The 26,373-nt window shown below is 41.0% G+C and overlaps 1 protein-coding gene across 1 annotated transcript in view; it reads left to right on the forward strand.

Annotated features, from left to right (window-relative positions):
* LOC145343539 (uncharacterized) overlaps positions 1-25,445 on the forward strand; it is a 102,592-nt gene extending 77,147 nt beyond the window's left edge. The window contains exons 12-16 of the mRNA XM_080189789.1: positions 10,388-10,577; positions 11,390-11,517; positions 16,984-17,100; positions 24,049-24,159; positions 24,799-25,445. Of these exons, the coding sequence (XP_080045915.1) occupies positions 10,388-10,577; positions 11,390-11,517; positions 16,984-17,100; positions 24,049-24,159; positions 24,799-24,925 (673 nt within the window). The 3' untranslated portion in view covers positions 24,926-25,445. The remainder of the gene's footprint in view (positions 1-10,387; positions 10,578-11,389; positions 11,518-16,983; positions 17,101-24,048; positions 24,160-24,798) is intronic.
* Positions 25,446-26,373: the final 928 nt, after the last annotated feature.

Raw genomic sequence — 26,373 nt, forward strand, 5'->3', positions numbered from 1 at the left:
ATGCCAGTTCCACTGCTTGATGTTACATCTGTAGCATGAAGTTGGCAGCCATATCCAGAGGGCCAAATTTTGATACAAATTGAGTGAGTGACTATTCTCTAGCTGCCCTCTGAGAGCCAGAATCCTGAGCTGTCCTGTCTGACACATCCCCAAGCAGTCACAATGAGGTGTTCTCCAGATAGTGACCCTGAGCCTAATCTAGAGCTGTGTCCCGCCAAGCCTTGTGGTTCTGTGCTGGTGGGGGATGCGGGTGAACGTGATGACAGTTCTTTTTGATTTTCCTCTTCAGACCTGGTTTGAAAGCTGAAACTGCTGCTTAGCTCCCTTGTGGGCCTTGATCTGTTGCTGCTTAGAAATTAAGGAATAGAGTTTCAGTTGATGAACATGACCAACATAAGCCCGTACTGTGATTATCTGGATGAGATGAACAAATGGAGCTGTGACCTATACTTTGTTGGTTGGACAAACCGATCTCTCTTTCCCCACAGGAGTGATTGCTGTCTTCCTCGGCTAACTTGGTGGCAGCCTCCTAAAAAAACAATGCTATGATGTCGGCCATCCCTACCCCTAGTTTATCCTCTTTTCCTTCTGTTATGTGCCCTGTATGAAGATGAAAGAAAGGTATGTGATGAGAAGAGATGGAGTAGAGGCTAGGTGAGATGCATTTCCCTGCTTGTGGTTTGCCCTCCTCAGAATGGCCAAAGGGTGGAATGTCAGCAACATGATGGATGGGATGGTGGTGAAGTTGAAGTTTCCATGAGACTTCATGTGTTAACATGTGTCCCCCATTATTGGTTGTGTGAGATCCATAAGGACAGTAGCCATTTGAGTGCATGATGCCATGATGAGAGTTTGATAGTGGAGCAATTGATGGATAACTTACCTTGGCAGAGTGGCTTAGATCATTCATCTTCTCCTGTACTGAATGACATTTCGGGTGGTGTTGGCAGCTGTGTGACAGCCTCCCATGCTGGAGAGGTGAAGCTGATGTGTTTCCTGGTCCCATTCCAGGGATACAAGACATGCATGTGCACTCGCACACCTCAGATCAAAGCTTAAGAACCAGGTGGTTGAAACAAGGTGCCACCTTCTTCTTGAGTCTTGCAGCTGTGTTCTTGTGAGTGGAAACCATCTTAACAGCCTCCTGGAGACCATTGAGCTGGAGAGCAAAGGATTTATGTGCTTCGCTGGCATTTAAATCTGACCTTCGACCCTGCCACTGTTGGTGAGGAGTTGAATTAGTTCCCAACATGCCAGGTGATTCAGTCTGATACTTGCCTGTGAATAATTAATAAGCTTCCAAGCATGGAGTTGGGTGCAAGTTCCCACTACTATGAGCAGTGTGGTGAATTAGGGAAAAGCTGAATGCATTTTGTACCTGAAGGGAAAGGGTTAATGGATTTTGTATCTAGAATATGTCACAAACATAACCCTTTATCATGACTGATCTTTTCAAGCTTATACTGTTACTGGCAGTAATATAAGTTATTTGTTCATGTTTCACATGCTTTAACTCTCATTTTTATAACAGCTGATAATTAAATGTGACTGTTATTTTGTAGACTTTACAAATCTTACCTGTTTGTATTAGTGGGACATGGTTACACAGATGGTAGTTTACAATACCGGCTTTTAACAGCTGCTGATGGCAGATCACTTTACCGGCTTTTAACAGGAAGAGTCCTGCTGGGAAAGCCGTGATCACACAAGTAACTTCAAAGACAGGGATGCCGGTACTGCTGCAGAAGGAATTTCTGTGTCCTGACAGCAGGGCTGTAATTCCTGATTAACTCGAGCTGCATCATGACCCAGGAAGGAAGAACTGGAGATCTGGCAGGAATTGGAACTTTGAATTGTGATTCCTGCTGGAGCTCATAATGTATAAATACCCACTTGTGATTATGTCCTATAAGAAGCCTGGTAAGCCTTAATCGGAGCCAGTTTCTCCCCAAAGCTTTGGAATAAAATCCACTGTATTTTGACTCACTAACAGTCTGAGGTATTATTTTACCTACAACAGTGGTGAACCGCAAAACCACCCACTTTGACTCTCAAATAGAAATTCTGCCTTTACTTAACCTCAGGCTGGATCCTGAAGTCTGCCCATGGTGTATTTTGGATGAGTTGGCATAGTAAGCGTAAGGGCATGGGTTGGCATGTTTTGGCACAAGGGCTAAAAAGGGTGGGGAGGTAGAGAACACAGGTTGGCATAGAGGGTACATAGGGCCATGTGGGTTGATTGGAGGGGGATATTTTGACATGGAGGGTTTGGGGGGGTTCATGGGGTGTGGGTGTAGTGGTATGTTTTGATAGGTATGAGGCACGGGAAGTGCAAATGGGGGTTTGGGTGTGTGAGTGGCGAAGTCTGGAGGACCAATTTGTTTATTTAAATGCATTTAAAATGTCTTCCGCCCAGCCTGCCTCCATACCTGGCAGCCTCTGTATTTTTGCTGAGTTCAGCCCAACTGTCAGAGAGCCCCACCATTGGCAATCCCAACTTCTGGAGCAGTTTCTTTTCAGGTCAGATTTAAAGAAGAAATATCCCATTAATTCAGGCCTACTTGTTTAATATCTTTGCCATTTCTTTACTCCATATTTTAATTCTTACTGTCTCGGCTTCTAAGGGACCAATGTTTACTTTTGCTACTCTGTTCCTTTTTTACATATGTGTAAAGTCTCCTATAATCTGTTTTTATATTTCTTGTTAGTTTATTCTTTTTTTCCCCTTTTCTGGTCATCCTTTTGCTGATCTCGGAAGTATTCCAGTCCTCAATCTTACTGCTGTTCTGCACAACATTATTGACTCTTTCTTTCAAAAGAAAAGAAAGACTTGTATTTATACAACACTTTTCATGGCCACTGGATATCTCAAAGCATTATTCAAATGCAATAATCTAATACTCTGCTTATCCTCTTTAATGAATCACAGATGGATCACTTTTCACAAAGGAGCCCTTGAGTTCTGGTTCCACCTCAACCATTAACTTGTTTTTTCTTTCAGATGCTGACTCACCCTTTTAACTACCAGCTTTGATGTCTTAAGTCTTCTAAAATCATTTTTTTCTCTCACCTTCGGCATGCAAGCTGCTACGGCCATCATCTCTGCTTCTTTAAGTCCCAGAGACAAAAGATGGGATTTTATGGCCTTGCTCAACCCAAGACCAGAAAATCCTGACTGAGATCAACGGACCTTCCCACTGTCCAACCCTTGCCCGCTCCGATTCCGTGGCAGCTGGGGCGGTAGAATTCAGCAGTAGACTTGAAAGGATATGGTGGAGACCCGTTTAATTATCATCTGGGTTTGTCCACATAAAATGCTATTGGGATCTGCTAAAACTGTTCATTATTCCAGGATCATCCTGGATTAGAAAAACAACCCTTTTTTTCCTCCAGTACATACCATCATCTTAAACTGTTTAAAAATCTTTGAATTGTTAATAAAATTAGAGGATTCTTTCTTTCCCAGCAACAGAAACCTTTAGTGCAGAAATCCATTGACAGCAATGACAGCTGGTGCTCCTATACTCTCCACTGCTTGGTGTTAAGAAGTAAACTTATTCTTGCAGGTCTCCACAAAACACATTCAAAATTAGAAGCTAATTATCAGCAGCCCAACTCACTCCCTGCTTTAGATGGGAAACTCACATGAGAAAGTACAGCCAGAACTATTTTGGATGGTGGCCTTTTCCAACCCATCAGCAAACACATTGCTGTCAGTAATGGCTGCCTCCAACAAGTTTTAATTGGCTTGAGGTGTGACTTCTGTTTTCAATTGACAGGAAGTCCCATCTCAGAGAGCTGCTGGCCAATCAGAAGTTGCAGTCGACAGGACTGGGACTGCAAGGTGCCCCCAGAATTGAATCCCTGAGCCCAGGACCAGATAGGTTTTGGGAGTTTCAGAGCAGGAGGAAAGCTGAGGCCTGGGGCAGAGGGATTTCAAAGGCTGTTGGTAAACAGGGCAGGTGGGGGAAGAGCAGGAGGAAGCACCCACGGGTGCCAGACCTTTTGAAGGGGCAACTAATGTTGCAATGATGTTGAAAGGAGACCACTGACGGAGGCAACCCCCAGCCCTTCCAATGTAAGGCCTGAGAAGGGTCATGTTTCAGGATTGCCCCTTAACTCTTCCAGCTAACCTGAAAATGTAGGCCATTAAGTGGTCACTAATTGACCAATTAAGGGTCTAATTTGAAGCAAAGGTGGAGTGGGAGGTGATTCTGCTGAGCGACTTAGCCTCACCAGCCCCACTGTAAAATTGCAGAGATGTTGAGCCTGGTGGGAAGGCCATTTAAAGAATTTTATGGCCAAACACTGTGTACAAACATGTTGAGGAGATGCTGGGGTTGGACTGGGGTAAACACAGTAAGAAGTCTCACAACACCAGGGTAAAGTCCAACAAGTTTATTTGATAGTAAACCCACTAGCTTTTGGGGTCTGCCCCTTTGTCAGGTGAGTGGGGAGTTCTGCTAGGTGAGTGGAGAATTTGCCACTCATCTGATGAAGGGGTAGACCCCGAAAGCCAGTAGATTTACTATCAAATAAACTTGTTGGACTTTAACCTGGTTTTGTGAGACTTCTTACTGTACAAACATATTGTCAGGGATGCCTGAAATTCTGCCCAGAACATTCCTCTGTATTATGCCCATCCACTACTTTTGATAACACAGGTAAATCTTGTCATTTCTATTGCATCAGATTGCAAGAAGTCAATCAAGGACTCTCTTAGTGATCAGGAATGCCCCTAAAATACAACCAGTAAAGGAAACAATTCATAAATTGGAGAGCTAATTGACTGTGAAGAAAGAAAGAGAGAAAAATAAAAGAATCCCTCTTAAGAGGGACCTGGGGGTCCTTGTGCACCAATGGCAAAAAGCCAGTCTGCAGGTGCAGCAGATGATCAAGAAGGCGAATAGAATGTTGGCCTTTATAGCGAGGGGGATGCAATATAAAAGCAGGGAGGTCTTGCTGCAACTGTACAAGGCACTGGTGAGGCCGCAACTGGAGTACTGTGTGCAGTTTTGGTCCCCTTATTTGCGAAAGGATATATTGGCCTTGGAGGGAGTGCAGAGAAGGTTCACCAGGCTGATACTGGAGATGAGGGGGCTAGCTTATGAAGAGAGATTGAATAGACTGGGCGACTGGGCCTGTACTCGTTAGAGTTTAGAAGGCTGAGGGGGGATCGTCTAGAGACTTACAAGATAATGAAGGGGCTAGGTAGGGTAGAGGTAGAGAGATTCTTTCTGCTTAGAAAGGAAACCAGAACTAGAGGGCACAGCCTCAAAATAAGGTGGGGGAGCAGTTTAGAACGGAGTTGAGGAGGAACTTCTTCACTCAAAGGGTGGTGAATCTCTGGAATTCTCTGCCCGTTGAAGTGGTGGAGGCTACCTCGTCGAATATATTTAAGTCACAGGTAGATAGATTTCTGATAGACAAGGGAATTAAGGGTTATGGGGAGAAAGCGGGAAAGTGGAACTGATCCACGTCAGATCAGCCATGATCTTATTGAATGGTGGGGCAGGCTCGAAGGGCTAGATGGCCTACTCCTGCTCCTATTTCTTATGTTCTAGAATGACAGCAAAATATATTAATCCATTTGCACATTCCCTTTGGCCTACATATCAACTCCTTTTTTTTTTAATCATATTTATCCTTTCAAATTGAGTTGACACTTTACAGCTAGTTTTATGAAATCATTTACTTAACAGTAACTTGTAGTTATGTAGTGCCTTTAAAACTAGAAGCAGGAGTAGGCTATTCGGCCCTTCAAGCTTGTACTGCCATTCATTTTGATCATGGCTGATCATCGAATTCAATATCCTGATCCCTCTTCCTCCCCATATCCCTTGATTGCTTTAGGCCCAAGGGCTATATCTAATTTATTCTTGAACTCGCAATGTTTTGGCCTCAACTACATTCTGTGATAGTGCATTCCACAGATTCACCACTCTCTGGGTGAAGAAGTTTCTCTTCATCTCAGTCCTAAGAAGTTTACCCCTTATCCTCAAACTATGACCCTTAGTTCTGGACTTCCGCAGCATTGGGGACATTCATTCTAAATCTCCCATGTCTGACCATGTTAGAATTTTATAAGTTTTTATGAAATCCCCCCTCGCTCTTCTAAACTCCAGTGAATACAATCCTAGCTGACTTAGTCCCTCCTCATATTACAGACCTGCCATCCCAGAAATTAGCCTGGTAAACTTTTGCTGTACTCCCTCTGTAGCAAGGGCATCCTTTCTCAGATAAGGACACCAAAACTGCACACAGCACTCCAGGTATGGCCTCACCAACGCCCTGTACGGTGTTGCTAACAGTGGCACAATGGTTAGCGCTGCTGCCTCACAGCGCCAGAGACCTGGGTTCAATTCCGGCCTCGGGTCACTGTCTGTGTGGAGTTTGCACATTCTCCCTGTGTCTATGTGGGTTTCCTCCAGATACTCCAGTTTCCTCCCACAGTCCAAAGATGCGCAAGTTACGTTGATTGGCCATGAGAAATTGACCCTAGTGGCAGGGTCATTAACAGGGTAAATATGTGGGGTTACAGGAAAAGAGCCTGCGTGGGATTATGCAAACTCGATGGGCCAAACCCTTCTGCACTGTAGGATTCTATGATTCTATACAATCGCAGCAAAACATCCCTATCCCTATACTCAAATCCTCTTGCTATGAAGGCCAACATACCATTTGTCTGCCTGCTGTACTTGCACCCTTACTTTCAGCGACTGATGCACGAGAACTCCAAGGTCTCATTGAGTTTCCACCTCTCTGAATTTACACCCATTCAAGTAACAATCTATCTTTCTATTATTGCTACCGAAATGGATAATCACACATTTATCCACATTATATTGCATCTGTCATGCAGATGTCAACACACTCAGCCTGTTCAAATCACATTAAAGCATCTCTGCATCCTCCTCATAGCTCACCGTCCTATGCAACTTCGTATCATCTGCAAATTTGGAGATAATACATTCAGCTCCCTCTTCCAAATCATTAAAATATAATGTGAATAGTTGGGGTTGTAGCATTGATCCCTGTGGAACCCCACTGACTGCCAATCAGAAAAAAGATCCATTTATGGCAACTCTTTGCTCCCTATCTGCTAACCAGTTTAAGTTTTAAAGTTTATTCATTAGTCACAAGTCGGCTTACATTAACACTGCAACAAAGTCACTGAAAATCCCAAGTTGCCACACTTCGGTGCCTGTTTGGGTATGCTGAGGGAGAATTCAGCATAGCCAATGCACCTAACTAGCATGTCTTACGGATGGTGGGAGGAAACCAGAGCACCTGAAAGAAACCGACGCTCGTGGGGAGAATGTGCAAACTTTTCACAAGCAGTGATCCAAGCTGGGCATTGAACTTGTGTCCCTGGCGCTGTGAAACAGCAGTGCTAACCACTATGCCACTGTGCTTTCTATCCATCTCAAGACATTATCTGTAATCCCATGTGCTTTAACCAGATACCCATTCATAAAGTTTCCCTTTAAAGTATTTGACGCAAGATTGAAAGTTTCACACCTAGCTTTTGTGTAGTGTTGTCAACTTTTCATTACACAGCCATAAAGCATGAAGGTTAATTATATCCCTGTAGGGATAAAGAACAGATTGTGTAGGACTACTGTTGTGTATGGCTACACCAAACATCATTTGCAAAATCCTGAAGCCTGGTGTACTCACAGAACAGTGTATTTTTGGTACAGAACAAGATAATGGGTAAACATCAAAATAGGGAAAGTAAAAGAAATGCGTACTTCAGCTTTGACGGATGAGATAAAATAAGTCACACCAAAGTAATATTTTCTCTACTGCAAACTGAAAGAAAGTATTTATTTCCTAAGAAATCAGCCGTCATGCTGATTGAACATTAACAATAAACCATGTGCTCTTAGAACTGTACTGTTTGTACGGTACTTTTTGTAAAGCTTGTCAGTTCAAAGCCCTGCTGTTGGTGAATTTAAATTGAATACGGGATAGATTTATAAATTTTCGCACTGAAATTCTTTCCTTGTCTCCCCCTCAGATGTTTTTATCAACCACTTTAAATCTATGCCCCCTACTCACTGAGCTCTCTGCTAAAGTTAATTGGCCGTTCCCACCCACTCTAAACAGGTCCCTCACAATTTTGTAAGTCAAATTTCCCCTCAGCTTCCTCTTTTCCAAAGAAAATAACCCGAGTACAAGCTGAAGGTTTGTTTGTTCATGCCTTAAATGGAATCTTTGGCACTGAATTGTGAAGATAGAAAGAACAAATTGCTTTGACTGCATCTGGTGTGACAAAGTTTTAAATATACATTTTTAATGTTCTTTAAAGTAACATAAAAATGTATTTTAAAAGTTGTGTATTGCAACTGTCTTATGATATTTTCACTTTATATAGTTGCCTGCTGCAATTGGCACTTACTTCAGCTGCCACAAACGTGGTTTAAATGTTGAATTGTTAACAGCTCTGTCTGCTAGTCCTGACCTGAGTCCCCTGTAGAGCTGACACCTATGTGACCTTATCCTCCTGCCCTGGCTGTAGGCCAATTGCACTTGATAACTCACTGCATGGATATTCCACATCTGTGATGTCCTCTAAGGAAGATGCAGTGCCAGCATCGTTGTTGGTGGCTGCGGGAGTGAATCATATCAATTTTACAGCACAGAAAGAGGTCCCTTTGTCCATCATGTCTGAAAAAAGAACCCCCCAGACCAATCCCACTTTCCAACATTTGGGCCACGGCATGGCAGGCTACAGCACTTGAGGTCCATATCCAGACACCTTTGAAATGAGTGAGGCAGTGAGTTATGGAGCCCCACAACCCTTTGGATGAAAAAGTCTTTTTTCAATTCCCCTCCAATCTTTCTATCAATCACTTTAAATCTATGCCCCCAGTCACTGACTTCTCTGTGAATAGGCCCTTCCCATCTTCTCCATCACAGTTTCATACACCTCAATCAAATCCCCCTTCAATCCCCTCTGTTCCAAGGAGAACAACCTCAGCCGATCCAATCTATTCTGATAGCTGCAATTTTCCAATCCTAGCAATATCCACGTAAATCTCCTCTGTACCCTCTCTAATATAGTTCCATCCTTTCGATAATGGGGTGACAAGATGTGGCCTAACTAATATAGTTTCAGCATAAGCTCCCTGCACTTACATTCTCTGCCCAGCTAATAAATGGATTCTACATGCTTTCTTAACCACTTATCAACCTGTCGTCCTACATGTAGGGATTTGTGGACACTCACTGCAAGGTCTCTCACTTCCTCTACACCAGTTCCCCCATTTATTGTGGATTCCTTTGCCTTTCTTTACTGGCCCAAATGCATCACCTCACACTTCTGTTTAATTCCATTTGTCACTTTTCTACCCACCTGACCAGTCCATTGTTATCTTCTTGCAGTCTACTGCAATCTCCTCACTATCTGCCACGTGGCCAATTTTTGTAGACAACAACCCCACTGTATCCCCATAACCCCACATATTTTACCCTGTTAGTCCCCTGACACTAAGGGCAATTTAGCATGGCCAGTCCACCTAACCCACACATCTTTGGACTATGGGAGGAAACTAGACCACCCAGAGGAAACCCACACAGACACGGGGAGAATGTGCAAACTCCACACAAACTCCAAGCTGGGAATTGAACCCAGGAACCTGGTGCTGTGAGACAGCAGCACTAACCACTGAGCCAATGTGCCACCCACTATTATAATAATGTAAGTAGTAAACCTTGTGCACCATTTTTACTGTCACCAATGATTTAATTAATTTTGAAAAGAAACAATGTCCAGATTCATTCCTACAGCAGTTGGGATCATGTTGAATCAAACTGTGGTAGAATATTACAAGGTCTGAAAACCTAACAATTTTCATTTTTTTTTTGCCAGTCAACAGTTAACTAGAAGATGGTGCCAAGTGAACACATAGTAGGATATATTTCAAATATCATACCAAGTGGAAAGATCAATGATGAAGCCCAAATTCCAAAACAAAAGATATGTTTCCCTCATGAGTTGACATTTGATTGCAAGATCTTTTAGTAAATTGAATCTAGCAGTGGCTGAAAGATGTGACTGCTGACATTTAAGAGTAAATTTCTGGAAATGCTGAATAGAAAATAATGGAGAATATACCCACAATTTCCTGATGTGCACTCCTGAAGGCAAGCTTCTGTCCAGGAACATGATTTCATTAAATCAGCTCTTGCTTTTGCTTGTATTTAATTACTCTGCAATGTAATTACTCTGTGGAGTGTCAGCTAGTCACTAAGTAATGCCTTTTGTGCACATGTAGCATTTAGCTTTATTTAGGAACAGGAAAGACCAACCTTTAATCACTTATTTTAAAAACTTTTTGTCACTACAAGATCTAATTTCCATTTTTGTTTTGTCACTCAGTCTGAGAGAACTGGAAGTGTTTGGATGTCGTGAACTAAGTGCACACTGTTTGACCTATTTGGCACAGGAGTGCCCAAACTTACAAATCCTGAATATCGGCCGAATCCCGAACATCACAACCACTTGTCTGATACAGATGGTGACCAGCTTGAAAAATCTAACTGTTTTGAATTTATCAGGATTGAACGCGGTAAGACCTGAAAAGATAGGGTGCACAGATAAATTTGAAAGTTGAGGTATCAATTAGACATTGAAACATCAGACCCTAGAAATTTATCTGTGCAGTAACCATTTTGCAGACAGGCACACTCATTATGACAAGGTTAGAATCACAAGATCTGGGTGTATCAGCAGATTACTTCTCGCCTTAGAGACTCATAGGTTCACCGATCCTATACACTTACGTAACAAAATTAAAAATGATCATAAATTGAAAATAGTTCTACTTCTTTGGAAGGCAGACAGGATCTTTAAAACAAAGGAGGAATATTGTAATATACCTTAAAGCGATAGCAGTATGACATCACTGGAAGGGAAGTAAGACATGTGATCCAGCCTTGGTTTCACATCAGCCTGGAGCAGAACACAACACACACAGACCTGCTGCTGATGCTTTCAGGCTTTTCTGTACATGTATATTTGTTATATATGTAAATAAATGAACCCACAACACGTTCACTCATTCCTTATGAATATAAACACATCCTAATTTTATATTATACAGAAACATGACAAACCTATGTCCAAACTCATGTGTAGAATAAGATTTCCCTGTCCTCAAGTATTGTTTTTGTGAAAGGAACATAGAGTAAGATTGCATTACAGGAACCTCATACTCCAATGTGTGTTCATGCAAAAATGCTTGTTTCTTGGAGTGTAAAATTGGAACATTACTTATATTGCAGAGGTACTTGCACTGAAATAAGGTGACTTCGTTAACTTGATACATGTTATCTATGGGAAATTGGGCCTGAATGGGATATCATGTCATTATTTTTGTAGGTTCATGATCGTGTAGTGCATCACATTGTTAGACAGTGCCCCAAAATGGACCGTCTCACACTCAGCTCCTGCCCTCAGCTGACAGATGTCAGCCTATTCGAAATTGGCACCTATTTGCCCACCATAAGGTAAGAGACAAAGAAAACCTATTGAAAATCAGTAATTATGATTCCCTAAAACTCTGGTGTGTTACACCATTGATGGGTAGGACATGGCTTCGTATCTCTGAGTTTCTGTTTGGTACTTGATTGGTTACTTACGGATGAGACCAATGTTTTCCCAAAGCAAAAGAAGAAAAATCGGAGACAAAGCAGAAAATAGTAGAAATACTTAGCAGTCTGACATCATCAGTGGAGACAGAAAAAGGCTGAAATAATGTTTGCCTCTATGTGCTGGGATGTGGGATGACACTTCCACCCATGACCTCCTTTCTATAGTGGGCACTCCCCACTCCATCTCCCACAAGGTCTGCTCCTGAAGGATGCTCCTTCCTTCCCCCTGACTGTTCCATCAAGACCAGCCACACTTACCTGGTCCTGGACTCTGGCGATGCAATCTTACTGCCCATTCACCCCACAATCCCACTGCAGCGAAGTCAGAGAATTTGACGGCAAGCCAAATCTCCGTTCACTGCAGTGGGAAGGGAAAACCCCGCTGGCGTGAACGGTTTGAAAATTCCAGCCTGGGACTTTGAATCTGTGGACTGCTTGTAGTTCCAATCCTGGCCAATGCTCCAACTGGCGTTGTTGGTACTACAGAGTTGCTGGCTAATTGGATTAGTTTGTCCGAGGCAGGAATTCCCCTTGATTAAGGGGTGGAAGTCCCATTCCAGCCAATTAAAGCTTCTTGGATGAAGGCAGGGATGTGTTCCCTGCTCACTCTTTGAGTGGCAGGGCAGGAAACTCTACCATTCTAGAAGTCCTAGACTTGTATAGGTTACTAGATTTTTGTATATTCTTATCCACTTGTTTGTTTCAGAATATGCTAGAGAAACAAATACAGATTGATCCAGATTCACCGCTTTCCATTTAACAAATGGATTTAAACAAATTAACCTCATGTAAATGGATTCCTTTATATAAATAAACATACAGGCTCTGAAATTCCTGGAGCTAATTAATTCCAGTCCCATAAATTTGCACATATAAATGTGACTTTTGTCACACTTTAGTGAAATTATGATGACAGAGTTGGATTAGTTTTGTGGAAATTCTGGGCCAATGTTTCTATTGACAAAAAGTCAACAAGTTTGAAATTGTATCACTCATAGGATGACTGTGTACACGAACATGATGCTTTAAAATGCCAAAAGATAATGTTATTTACACACAATGTGGGTGCCATGGAAACAAATATGAGTATAGTTCAAACTATGTCTAATAGTAAACAGTAAAATAGCATCAAGGAACTGAATGAAACATCCTGAGTGATTTGCACACCTTAAACTTATGCTGATGTAAGGTTTTCCCAAAAGCAGCATCTTTTGAGGCTCTTGGTGGAGGTGCAGAGGATCTTTGATCAGAGGCATAATTGTCTGACATCAAGTGCTTGCAGCATTCTGATAAATTTTCGAAGGCAGGGTGAAGATGAGTTTGCAACATTATTCTATTCTTTTGGCTTGGTGTTTATTAGTTTATTTGTGCCTCTATGAAATGCTTTTGAATGATTTTGCACTCAAAGACAATGGGTGGACATTCCTTCCACCTGAAGGTGACCTCCTTCCTTGTGGCGGATGGGCAAGACCCACAAAGCACTATAGACTTCGGTGGGACTGGAAGATCCTGCCTGTGGAAACACGCCACTGGGAATGGTGGGGGGGAGGGGCTGAAAATCCCAGTCAGTACATAAATACAAATTGTTCCGACTGTAGCAAGCACAATCCTAGTTTAAGGAAGCATTTCCCTTCAAATTAGATCCAATGCAGAATTCTGTAACTTGGGGTCAAACTTTATCTACAACAAATTTTTTATGGGTACATTGAGGATCCTGGGGCATGGACTATTCAAAAATGTTTCTAATTAGAAGTAATACAGAGAAAGAGAGCATGGTAAGTTTGATCAAAAACCTAGGTCAACTTCAAGAATATGTTAACAAAGCTAAAAAGCACAGGAGCTGCTTGATGGTGTCAACAAAAGTTGCTTAATGGTGTCAAAAGTAACATATCTGGTCATCAAATGGATGGGGAAGGTATCCACTAATGAAGAAAAAGGTAAAGGGGATTTTAAAAGCATAGAGACCAGAGAACAAAGAAGAACTTTGCACATTCATATGGATTGTTGTGTATTATTTGAAGTTTATCCCTGATTTAGCGAATATATCTGCTCCACTGTATTTATTGCTCAAAGATCAAATAGGTTGGGAGTGATTGGCAGAGTGTCAGAAGCATTTGCACTAAATTCTGACTAGTGATACTGTTTTGACTCACTGTGATCCCAAGAAACATTTAGTTGTAGTGTGCGATGCATCACCACAAGGCTTAGGGAAGGTGTTATCTCACATATGGAAAAGCCTACAGTATATGCTTCACGTGCTTTAACAAAATCAGAGCAAAATTATTCACAAATTGAGAAAGAGACATTAGTGATCACATATGTTATTACAAAATCCACAGATAATTGTACAGTAGCAAGTTCACTTTGTCAACTGACCACCAAACCTTATGAACTTGGTTTGAAGAAGGGAGTACGCTCACTAGTAGCAGTGCAACTTCAGAAATGCAGATGGGTTTTTTTTGGCCCATCAGTACGATCCTAGATATCATACAATACTAAGTATTGTAAGTCTGCAGATGATGCAAATATAGATGTTCTTTTGAGAGTTTCCATGAAAACTGATTCATTTACTGCAAAGTAATTCACAAGTAACTTGTTTTCAAAGAACATGCCAACGTCTGCCAGAGAAGTCAGTGAGAAAATCACAAGGATTTGTTCAGTAAAGTATCTAATTATGGTCATGAATGTCTGGCCTAACTAGTGGGTTAATAAGTAATTGCAGCAGCATTGCACGGAAATGAACTGAATGGAGATCCAGGCAGTCCTTAATGGGGTTTAAGAGTGTGAGGAAAAATGGGATTTCTCAATATTTTTTCAATATTACTGTGAAAGAGGATTGTGGGTGTGAGTACGGCTGTGATTGGTTTAATTAAACTGAACACAGTTAGACTGCAAGGGTCAAAAGATTTAAAGGCAAGTGGTTGAAGTAGAAATGAACAGAGCGCCAGGGCAGCTTGAAAATGAATTTACAATAGGCAAGTAAGGGAAGTGATTTAAAGTTAGCTTGTAATCCAAAAGGGAACATGCAATTTGGAGATCATACATTGGTGAGGCAAAATAATAAGTTCACTTTTATAAATATAGTCGCCAGAAAGTAACATTAAAGGTTGATCAATTCTGAGAAAATGTCCTTCTAAGGGACTGTAGAAACAATAAAGTGAAGGATCAATGGGAAGAATAAAATGTTTTAAGAGGAACTGAAGATTGTTGTTGTTTGGCCACAAAGACAGTGTGTATTGCAACCAAACCTGTGAACACAAGGTTCCACCACCTTCAGGAGAGTCAATTTTCACCAAGGTTAGAGAGAGATCATTAGGGCAACTTCATCAAGACCACACTGTTATAGTCCATATAAAAGTAGCAGCAAAATGTTGTTGGTGGCATCCAAAGGTAGTTACAGATATCGAACAGTTGATGAAAAGTTGTAAAGTGTGTTTCAGAATGAGAAAAGATCCAACTAAAGTTCTTTTCGTTCCATGATCAAACACAGAAAAACCATGGGAATGAGTACATGTCAATTTATTTGAAGGAGCACTATGTTTTGGTTGATACCTATAGCAAGTGGGCAAATTTTGAGTCCATGCCCAATAACACAAATATCTAACTCTTGAGGTTCTAACCAGTTACTGTGTAATTTTATGGGTAACTAGAAATGTGGGTGTCAGATAATGACCCACAATTTATGACAGTAGAGATTGAAATATTTCTTACTAATAATAAAGTCAAACACACTCTCATACCACCAAATCACTCAGCACTGAAAAGTGCAAAAAGTATAAGATTGTGAAAAGTGTCTGCAAGGTAATAACCTATACAGGAGTTCATGTTTCTCTTGTACATCAGCTCTTGCAGAATAACCCCACAGTCTGCCACTGGTTGCTCACTTTACAATAGCCTTTAAAAATGCGCTTAGGCAAGGTTTAGTTTTGTTGAGCTTGATGTTGATAGCAAAGTAAGAGGAAAGCAAGACAAAGTGGAGATTAGTCATGATATTCCAAGTATGAAATTTAAAGGGGGCGATTCTCCCAAAGAAATTCTGAGTGCCGAATTCGCAAAAAAAATGGAATTTTAGTATGATTTTCAGAATGAATTTCCCACATTCTGAGCACTGCAGAGTGCCCTAGTGTGATTAACTCTGAAAATCACTGGGCAGGGTCTTTTCCTGTTGGAGAGGCCAGCAGCTTGGCACTGAGCTGGCCACTGCACATGCACCGATCTGTCAGAGCTAGAGAGCAACATCAGTCCTGGGCCTGTTAATGACATGTAAATTGAAATTCAATATTTAAATCTGCTGCTTGCCGATTTCTGGTGTGGGGCTGATTACTCTGAAAAACCTGGAGCTGAAGACTTGCGGAGGCCGTGATGCCCACTGGTGTCTCCTGGCCCATTGCGCTGCTCAAGTAGCGCAGTGGGCTGGGAGAATCGCACCCATTATGTTCCCCAGAAGGAAAAATTCAGTTGAAGCCAGTTGAAAGCTGCAACTGTGTCAACCTAACCTCAACAGAATAACATGTCTGCATTGGGAGAAAGCAGAACAGCTGGGATAGAGAGCCGGAAATCCAGTGTAGATACTTCGTCAGCTGACTTTTGCTGTGGCTGGTTGTAATTTTCTGGAACGTATTATACATGTACCATTTAACATTTTAGTTTGTAGATTGTTTTTTTAAGTGTGAAGATGTGCACTATACTGCAAGATCTGAGCATTTTGTTATATTGTCCACGCTGTTAAGGAGATGCAAATAAAAGTTAGTTCAGTAATGGCTGTCCATGCCACTGAACATGTGTTAGTCTTACTCAGTCTTACACAACAATATCAACAAAGTTTCTTCATTTGGAGCCCAATAAAAGGAACTGAAATTACTTCATTGACTTCCCAAAGAAGCACTCTACCAGTCAAACTCTCTGGAATTGCATTTGTGCGCCAGTCACCTTCTTAAATTAGTGGAAGGAAATCTCATTGGGAAATTCAATACATTTGCTCAGGAACCACTTTATCATCATTACTGCCATGTTTTTGAAGATCAGGGTTTATATTATTTACTTTTGATTTGCCTTATAGTTGCAAAGGCATGTCAATAAAGGCATAGCCATAATAGTGCAAGGAAATAGGTGTTAATCATAATTGATGTCACAAATCCATAATTGTTGTAGTTCAAGGAGAGAATTTTTCATGCTCTGTTCCCTGACTAAAAAATTAAAAGAAAAACTCTTGTTGCCTCATGGCAATAATCAATACATTTTAGTGAGATAAAGCATCCTGCTTATTGAATCATATACATTTAGTTTAATCTTCTAAAAGGCTCTTTTGTTTCCTGCCGACAGGCACCTTGATGTCAGTGGCTGTAAGAAAGTAACAGATACAGGCGTGCAAGCTTTAGCCATGAGCTGCCACAAACTGCAATATCTTGACCTTAGCTCCACAGCAACCAGCAAAACAGGGTAAGCGCATACCAGGTCATGAACAAACTTTTGCTATGCTCTCTATGCTTTTCCTTGCTTTCCTTATTGATTTAGCTGGTAAATTAATGTGATTCAATGCAAATGTTTAACCCACTCGTATTAGATTCCCATGTTCATTAACTTAGCAGAAACTTTAATTTATTCACTTTAGATGGGGTAACATACGCATTAAAACAGAAAATAAAGACATTTCTTATGACGCACATATGCTATAATATTGAACAGCACAAGTTCCAGGCTAATGAGAGTACTCTTAGGATAGTTTTATCCAGGGTGGTGATGTATAACACTTGTAATATTTGCACTGCAGAATTTATCGATCGAGTTAACATTGGGCAGATTTTGTAGATCGTAATTAGACAGGGAGGATTTCCCCAATGTGTTGCTGGCTACTTCCAAGTAGAGTGTGCCATCATTATTGTAGTCAATATTAAAAATAATTTGCTGAATAAAAACAGGAATTCTAATGCTAGTATGATTTATAATCCTGTAACATTAGGTACTAGAGAGCACCAAGACTTTGTCCTTTGATCCTTACCAATGTTGAGTTTGTCTTACTGGTGTGCCAACACATTTTGAGGATGTCAGACATTCCTGCAAGCAATTTAATAGAACAGAGATTCCTCTGTTTCTCCAATTGCAGGAGTGAACCAAAGATAGGACACTCGTCAGGATTGATTGCTGTAGAGTCCCAGACAGCAAACATAGCAGCAAACACCAATCAACATGGATGCCATTATCAGCATACCACACATTTTCATGCATTCAGCCTATAATAATCATCCGTCTAATGTATTTGTATGTGAATGCCATCACACCTGCTGTGCGTTACATGCTGACATCTGGATATCACTCTATATGCTATGACGATAATTGCCATTCCTTACTTCAATTCTTTGGGACTTTTCTGATTTGTTTGACTCAATATCAAATTAACTGATAAACCGTAACAAAGCACAAGAGGTCGTTTTCTTTCTCATTGTCGCCCCACTGCACCAGTGAAGGGACTTCAAGTGACCCATGGTCCCAATTGAAAAATATTAAGCAAATCGGGTCAGTCGGGCATTGTTTTTGACACTTTCTCACTTTCTCAACACACCCAGAAATTAAAGACAATGGTACAGGCAAGAGGTGATATTTACAGAATGACTTAAAAAATTGACCGTTACATTGCAGCTCTTCGGATATAGTTAATTGTAGAGCACTTTGGGATGCCCTTAGGTACGAAAGGCACTGCATATTTCCTTCCCTCTGATTTAGAACACTGCAGATGTTTAGGAGACATTCTATTGATGGTTTGAAGTGGGTTTTTGACTCAAATGATCAGAACTTATTAGAAATAGCTCTTCACTTTCTGGAATTTTAAGCAGCTCAGGCTTTATTTCTTTACTTGGAAATCTGAGGAATTCAGGAGCAACACAAGGAACTACCAAATGGAACTACAGTTACAAGATGTCTGGATAAAAACTTTATCCATTGACAATGTATATGCACAGGAGGACATACCTCCTCTTACCTGAGAAGCAATGCATAAGGTGCCTTTGTTCCTGCAGAGAGGTTGTTGCAGAGTTGAGGCAACAATAGAGAAAGGCATACACTGAATACATCGAGAATAAAATTGAAGATGTCAAGAGAATATGAAAAGGTCAGGACAGAAATAAAAACAACATAATTTGGGAGACAAAGAGGGATTCAAATTAAATTATCAAAGAAAATAAAAAGAATACAAATATGTAAAAAACAAAAGAAAAGTTAAGATAGGGACAAGGCACTAAGGGATGCACAAGATAAACGCAGGCAAAGTTGAATAATAAATTTGGATCTGTATTTACTGAGGAGATTTACAAAATGCATTTGACAATTGATGATGAGGATGTCAAGATATTAGAGCCATATTTTTTGAAATTTGGTATGCCAGCAAGCTAATTGTCACTCTTTTGAGAGCAGTTTACATTTTTTGAGTATAGACCTGGGAAACACAAAGGGACAGCCATACATGAGGGCGAGGCAGTTTCGCAGTGGGAGCCAGTCATGGGTGTAGGTGGTAATCAGAACACTGCATAACTGGGGGGGATGAATGCAGGAACTTAGGAATAGGAGTGGGCCATTTTGCCTTTTCAGCCTGTTCTGCCTTTCATTAAGATCATGGTTGATCTGGATATGGTCTCAACTCCACTTCGCTATTGCGCTATCAGTGCTCATAAGAACATAAGAAATAGGAGCGGGAGTAGGCCATCTAGCCCTTTGAGCCTGTCCCGCCATTCAATAAGATCATGGCTGATCTGAAGTGGATCAGTTCCACTTTCCTGCTTTCTCCCCATAACCCTTAATTCCCCTGTCTATCAGAAACATATCCACCCGTGACTTAAATACATTTAGCAAGGTAGCCTCCACCACTTCAACGGGCAGAGAATTCCAGAGATTCACCACCCTTTGAGTGAAGAAGTTCCTCCTCAACTCCGATCTAAACTGCCTCCCCCTTATTTTGAGGCTGTGCCCTCTAGTCCTGCTATCCTTTCTAAGCGGGAAGAATCTCTCTACCTCTACCCTATCTATCCCCTTCATTATCTTATACTTCTCTGTAAGATCCCCCCTCAGCCTTCTAAACTCCAGTGAGTACAGACCCAGTCTATTCAATCTCTCTTCATAGGCTAACCCCCTCATCTCCGGTATCAGCCTAGTGAACCTTCTCTGCACTCCCTCCAAGGCCAAAATATCCTCCCGCAAGTGCGGTGACCAAAACTGCACACAGTACTCCAGATGCGGCCTCACCAGTACCCTGTATAGTTGCAGCAAGATCTCCCTACTTTTATATCTTATCCCCCTCGCTACAAAGGCCAACATTCCATTTGCTGCCTTGATCACCTGCTGCACCTGCAGACTGCGTTTTTGCGATTCGTGCGCAAGGACCCCCAGGTCCCTCTGCACCGTAGCATGCTGCAGCTTTTCACCTTTTAAATAATAATCCCTCCTACTATTATTTCTGCCAAAGTGGATAACCTCACACTTGCTAACATTATACTCCATCCGCCAGGTCCTCGCCCACTCACTCAGCCTATCCAGATCTCTCTGCAGACTTTCCACACCCTCCACGCAATTTGCTTTTCCACTCATCTTCGTGTCATCAGCAAATTTCATCACCCTAGACTCAGCCCCCTCCTCCAGATCATCTATGTAAATGGTAAACAGTTGAGGCCCCAGCACCGATCCCTGCGGCACTCCACTAGTCAGCAACCGCCAACCAGAATAGCACCCATTGATTCCAACTCCATGCTTCCTATCAGACAGCCAATCCTCTATCCATGCTAACACCTTACCCCCAACTCCATGCATCCTAACCTTCTGCAGCAAACTTTCGTGAGGCACCTTATCAAATGCCTTTTGGAAATCTAAAAACACCACATCCACCGGTTCCCCTCTAACTACCACACTAGCCACATCTTCATAGAAATCCAATAAATTCGTTAAACACGACTTCCTCTTGAATCCGTGCTGCGTCTGCTCGATCAAACCATTCTTTTCTCAGTGCCTCTCTATTTCTTCTTTGATAACGGATTCTAGCATTTTTCCAACTATAGACGTTAAACTAACCAGCCTATAATTCCCTGCCTTTTGTCTGCTACCTTTTTTAAACAGCGGCGTAACATTAGCTGTTTTCCAATCTTCCGGCACTTCGCCGGAGTCCAGCGAATTTTGATAAATAATTACTAAGGCATCTGCTATCACCTCTGCCATTTCTTTCAGAACCCTGGGATGCATTCCATCCGGTCCTGGGGACTTGTCCACCATCAGTCCCATTAGTCTATCAAGCACTACCTCTCTAGTAACAGTAATTGCATGAAGGCCCTCATCTCCTACCATCCTTCTACCTTTAATATCCAGCGAACTATTTGTGTCTTCCTGTGTGAAGTCCGAGGCAAAAAACTTATTTAAAGCCTCAGCCATTTCCTCATCGCCCACCGCTACATCCCCCCTGTCATCCTCCAAGGGTCCAACATTCACTCTAGCCAGTCTCCTCCTCTTTATATATTTGTAAAAACTTTTACTGTCATTTTTTTATATTTAGAGCTAGTTTAGCTTCATATTCTATCTTTCTTTTCTTTATCACCTTCTTAGTCACTCTTTGTTGATTTTTAAATCTTTCCCAATCTTCTAATCGCCCACTATTTTTAGCCGCTCTGAAAGCATCAGCTTTTAATTTAATACTCTCCTTTATTTCCTTCGATGACTACGGCTGGTTATCCCTTCTCTTGCAGTCCTTAGAATTGCTCCCTGAGAATTGGACTGGTTCTTGGTGTTGCAGTTGTTGGGACAACAGGAGAATGTGAATGTGGGGTTGGGCGGGGTGGTCACAGAAACATAGCACAGTCGCACAGAATACCTTGATATTGTAGCTGGGGACAAGCAAGGCAATCCTTACAAATGGGAATGGCTACTCCAAAAAAAACTGGAGATGAACAGTGATGAGGAACAGCTTCAATACTAGATGCAAACCCCAGCCAAGAGGGTTTCGGAAGTGAGGAGGGAAGGAATGGGAGACAATAAAAGCAATACCCTCACAGCAGAGTGTACTGATGAAGGATAGGGTTTTCTTAATTTATCAGAACGTTAGTGTCTCAGGTGGCTGCAACTCTCCAGGCAACTCAGTTAGAGCTCACTGAAGATCACCAAAGCCTAGCAGGTCTTTTGGCATGAAAAAGTTGTAGGGGTTCTGAACTTCTTCACATCTAGATTGTTGTAAACAGTGGCTGCTGATCTGGGTGCCGTTTCTTAAAGTAAAGTAGTGTTTATTTATTAATCACAAGTAGGCTTATATTAACACTGCAATGAAGTTACTGTGAAAATCCCTTAGTCGCCACACTCTGACATCTGTTCGGGAATCAAACCTGGATTCCTGGCACTGTGAAGCAGCAGTGCTGACCACTGTACCCCCAATCATTACATAATTCAGGTGGTGGGTTCTCTGTTCAAGAGAGTAACAGCTTCCATAGAATTCCAAATGGACAGGATAACAAAAGCACTGAGAGAAGTGGGATCTGCCTCCATTGCTGGATTTCCTCAGATCTCTGCTCATTCAGTATATTGTACTTGAACCTGAAAGTGAAACAAAATGGATTATTTTGGTGAAAGTGTGAAAATCATTCAGCCACTAAATGCTTGCTGTACTAAAGCCTGGCTTTAGCTCATAATTTTGAAACTAGTAGATGATGGTCATGATTTAAACATGCCTGGACATCCTAAAATTGGCACCTTCAAGTCTGGCACTCAGTCACTGTTTAGAAACAATTTCCATGAAGGGGTGTGTGTGTGTGTGTGTGTGTGTGTGTGTGTGTGTGTGTGTGTGTGTGTGTGTGTGTGTGTGTGTGTGTGTGTGTGTGTGTGTGTGTGTGTGTGTGTGTGTGTGTACAGCCCCCATGTATGCTATTTTTTGTTGCCAGTGTTACCCAAATTGGCCAATGAATAGGAATAAAATTAGTATTACTCGTTAATAAGTAGATTTTGTATATTTTAAAACCAGAAAGCATTTCTCAATAATGGATTTGCGTCAGATCACTTAGTTACATGTTCATACCACGACTCCCACACTTAATAAGGGAACATTCTCTTCATCATTGTTGCATGCATTCAGTTCTTGTTCAATCTCTGATGTGCCTGCTAATTAAAATACGCAGATTAGAACAATTAAAGAACCCAAGAGCTTTCTTTCCAATTTCATTTTCTATTCCTCAATGCAGTGCCTTTGAATTTAAAATTGAAATTTCAAATTTGTCATGGCAACTGCTCCTTTTTTGTCCTTTGTTGAAGAAGGAGCTGATTAACATCTCTCAGCAATGTTGGGCTTTATCTCTGATTTTATGAAAAATACATAGGGTAGATTTTTACTACCAAGGTGGGTAGTTGGAGTCAAGAAATCTCTCAATTTGGCCAGACCCACTTTAGTTTAAAGGGCCTGATTACATCCAATTTGCACTTCAGGAAGGTTAAAGGCAGGACCAAGTCAGGCTTGCTGACACTGGAAACATTGCAGCTGGTCATGGGGACAGGTGAGTACTGATATGGACTGTTCAGAAGGCCCATCTGCGTTCTCTGGCACTTCATACCAGATAGTTTGGAAGCTGTTAGGCTTTCATGCATGTGCATCCCCTTCCTTGCCCAGTCCATTAATACTGAAATTAAGTTACTGTGAAAATCCCCTAGTCGCCATACTGCGGTGACTTTTCGGGTACACTGTGGGGGAATTTAGTATGCTCAACGCACCTAATTAGCACATCTTTCAGACTGTGGGATGAAACAAGAGCATCTGGAGGAAACCCATGCAGACATGGGGTGAACATGCAAACTCCATATAGATAGTAACCCAAGCTGGGAATCGAACCCGGGTCCCTGGCGCTTTGAGGCAGCAGTGCTAACCACTGTGTCACCATGATACTATTTATGTATATATTTTGTACATTAGATGATCAATTGCTTATTTTAATTTTTTTTATAAACAATAGAAAGCAAACTAAGCATGGCAAGGGTGGCACAGAAGACAGTGATATGAATTCTCAATTTATACCAAATCATACACGTATTGTAATTTTGACTCCAATGTAACACAATTTTTTAGCAGTCTACACACTGCTAATATTTGCAACTATCAAAATGTTATTAGGTTGATTACTGAAACTCAACTTGACCTAAGGAATTATAATTAACAGATTGTATATAGTATCAACAATAAACCAAAAACTGTACTTTAACCTGGACATTATAAATTGCTTGAGCTTTGCTACTATGATTTGTGATATAAAAACTTCCAGTTCAGTTAGCAAGTTCCTATTTCCCCAGCAGCTGCCTGTTGTCTCTTGTTGTACCAGACTAAATGCTAGATGATTGAATACATTGATTGGACTTATATAGTTTGATCTTTTTTCCAAAACCTAGGATTTGCTTACTGGCCATCTACTGCAACCAAAACTTGGAATGTGTGAAACTAAGTTTCTGCAAAGAAATTACGGAAGATACCATTAAGAAGTTGTGTAAAAACTGCAAACGGTACGTTTAGGAATTTTAATTAAACAGGTTTGTTTGTGTTTACAGAAAGCTAATATTTAAATACCCCATACAAGATAAGGGCAGTGCAAAGCATAAGTGTTCTATAGTAATGTGCTATAGAGGGATAGGAGTCAAGTTTGCAGCCATAATTTTTATGGCTCACTCCCAATGTCATTGGCATCCACAGGAGAAGGTGCTGAGCATAGGTTAGTAACTTTCCAGTGAGGAAAGAGTACAATCCCTTCACATAAAAATTAAAGAAAATGTAACAGTATTTAGTTTCTCTTCCCCATTTTGTTTATTGCTTTTGGGACAAATTACTATAATCTTTCTGCTCATTAGAAAAATAACTTAATCAATCCCATTTGTAATGGAGCTGAAAGCAAAAGCAAAATTTGAAATTGCAAAATTTTTGGGAGTCTGAGGTACCACCTAGACTTGGACACAGGAATTTGTTAGGTTTGCATTAAATTACAGACATTGCACAAAATGATTTCAGTTCAAAGTGTTTTGAAGAATGAAAAGGTTGTCATTCAGTTGACCTCAGCTACACCAGACTGTGTTTCATCACTGTAAAACTTAGTTTATACACATGTATTTAATATTATATTTTATATTTTCCTTTTCATTTGTTTTTAGACTAAAGTTGGTTCATCTATATGGGTGCCATTTAATCCATGACCTGAAGCCTATTCAAGATGTCAACAAGCAAGTGAAGCTGCACCACGATCTTCCAATTAATGCTTTCACAAACCGAGTGCACTGAAAACATTGTGATTCCTTTGTAGGTTGTAGTATCTTGCCATGCTTTGTGAAATTCCCTCTGCAACATCATTTTATAAATACAGGAGATACATTTATCAGATTGTGACTTAGGAAAACCAACATGAAGCTTCACAAGTACTTTCAGTTTACAATAACATAACCTATTATGAACCTATTCTGAAAGGGTACCCATGTTGCAGCCTGCCTCTTATAACATAAGTGGCTGCATTTTGCTCTCAAGTGAACAGCCATTCATTACACTTCATCTTGCTATTGACTTCTAAAGGAGTTTGCACTGGAACTAATGTTAATTATAGAACCATAGAATTATATAGCATCTGAGGCCTGTGTGCACAGAACAAGCAACTTTGTATTTTCTGATCCAATCTGATTAAAGGATCAATAATGAGCAGCAGAGTCTGAACCTGAAAATGTAAGTTAGAATAGTGAATTCAATGTCAAATTAAGTATAAAAAGCACAATGAAGACAGATTGAGTTAAGAGAGAGAAAAGAGATAAAAGTAAAAATAAAACACTTGCAAAAGTTAATTTTCAGTACCAGAGAGATTGGTCAACAAAAATAAAGACATATGACGTACAATGAAGGAATAAATCCACTTTTTCTGACAAGTTTAGTTCCTATCTCTTAGGGAAATACATCTTCGCAACACTCAGAGTATCAGTGAGCCAATTGGACAGTAGAGTAAGTCCTTTCACCATTATACTACAACTTTGGAGGAGCAGGGCATCTTGGACAGCATAGATTGACATCAGAGGTGCGTAAAACAATCTGCCAATTGAGTGAAGGTTTTGTTTTTCACATTTGATGTGGACATAAGTGATTTGAGGAAAATGTCTATTTGTATACGTTTGTAGACAAGAGTCAGTATGCATTTGACTCTTGCCTCCTTGCATTGCTACTGGACTCCTGGAGCTTGTTATTATCCATCAAACACCATGGCACACTATATGGAAATCCTTGGAAGATTAGGAGTTCTCACCAGTCATACACAGTGACATTTACAACAACAGGATGTAGGAGCCCCGGAATGGGGAAAAAAATAACAGTAATTGGGAGTAGCAGAAACTCAGGAAGGAGAGCACTGGCATTAATAAAAAGGTGTGGAGAGTTACAGAAATAACTGGAGAAGAGGATGGTAGAATGACCTTGGAGCAGAAAGTGACTGCTAGAAAAAACTGAGTTTTTTTTAATTCATTCAAGGGATGTGGCTGTCGCTGGCTAAGCTGCAATTATTGCCCATCCTGAATTGCCCTTCAGAAGGTGAGCTGCCTTCTTGAACTGCTGCAATCTATGTTTTGTAGGTACACGCACAGTGCTGTTAGGAAGGAAGTTCCAGGATTTTGACACTGAGACAATGAAGGAATGGTGATATATTTCGAAGTAAGGATGATGAATGGCTTGGAGGGGATCTCCCAGGTGGTGGCAAT

Source organism: Carcharhinus amblyrhynchos, chromosome 5 (genome assembly GCF_965287045.1).
Source record: "Carcharhinus amblyrhynchos chromosome 5, sCarAmb.v2.hapA, whole genome shotgun sequence".
NCBI lineage: Eukaryota > Metazoa > Chordata > Chondrichthyes > Carcharhiniformes > Carcharhinidae > Carcharhinus > Carcharhinus amblyrhynchos.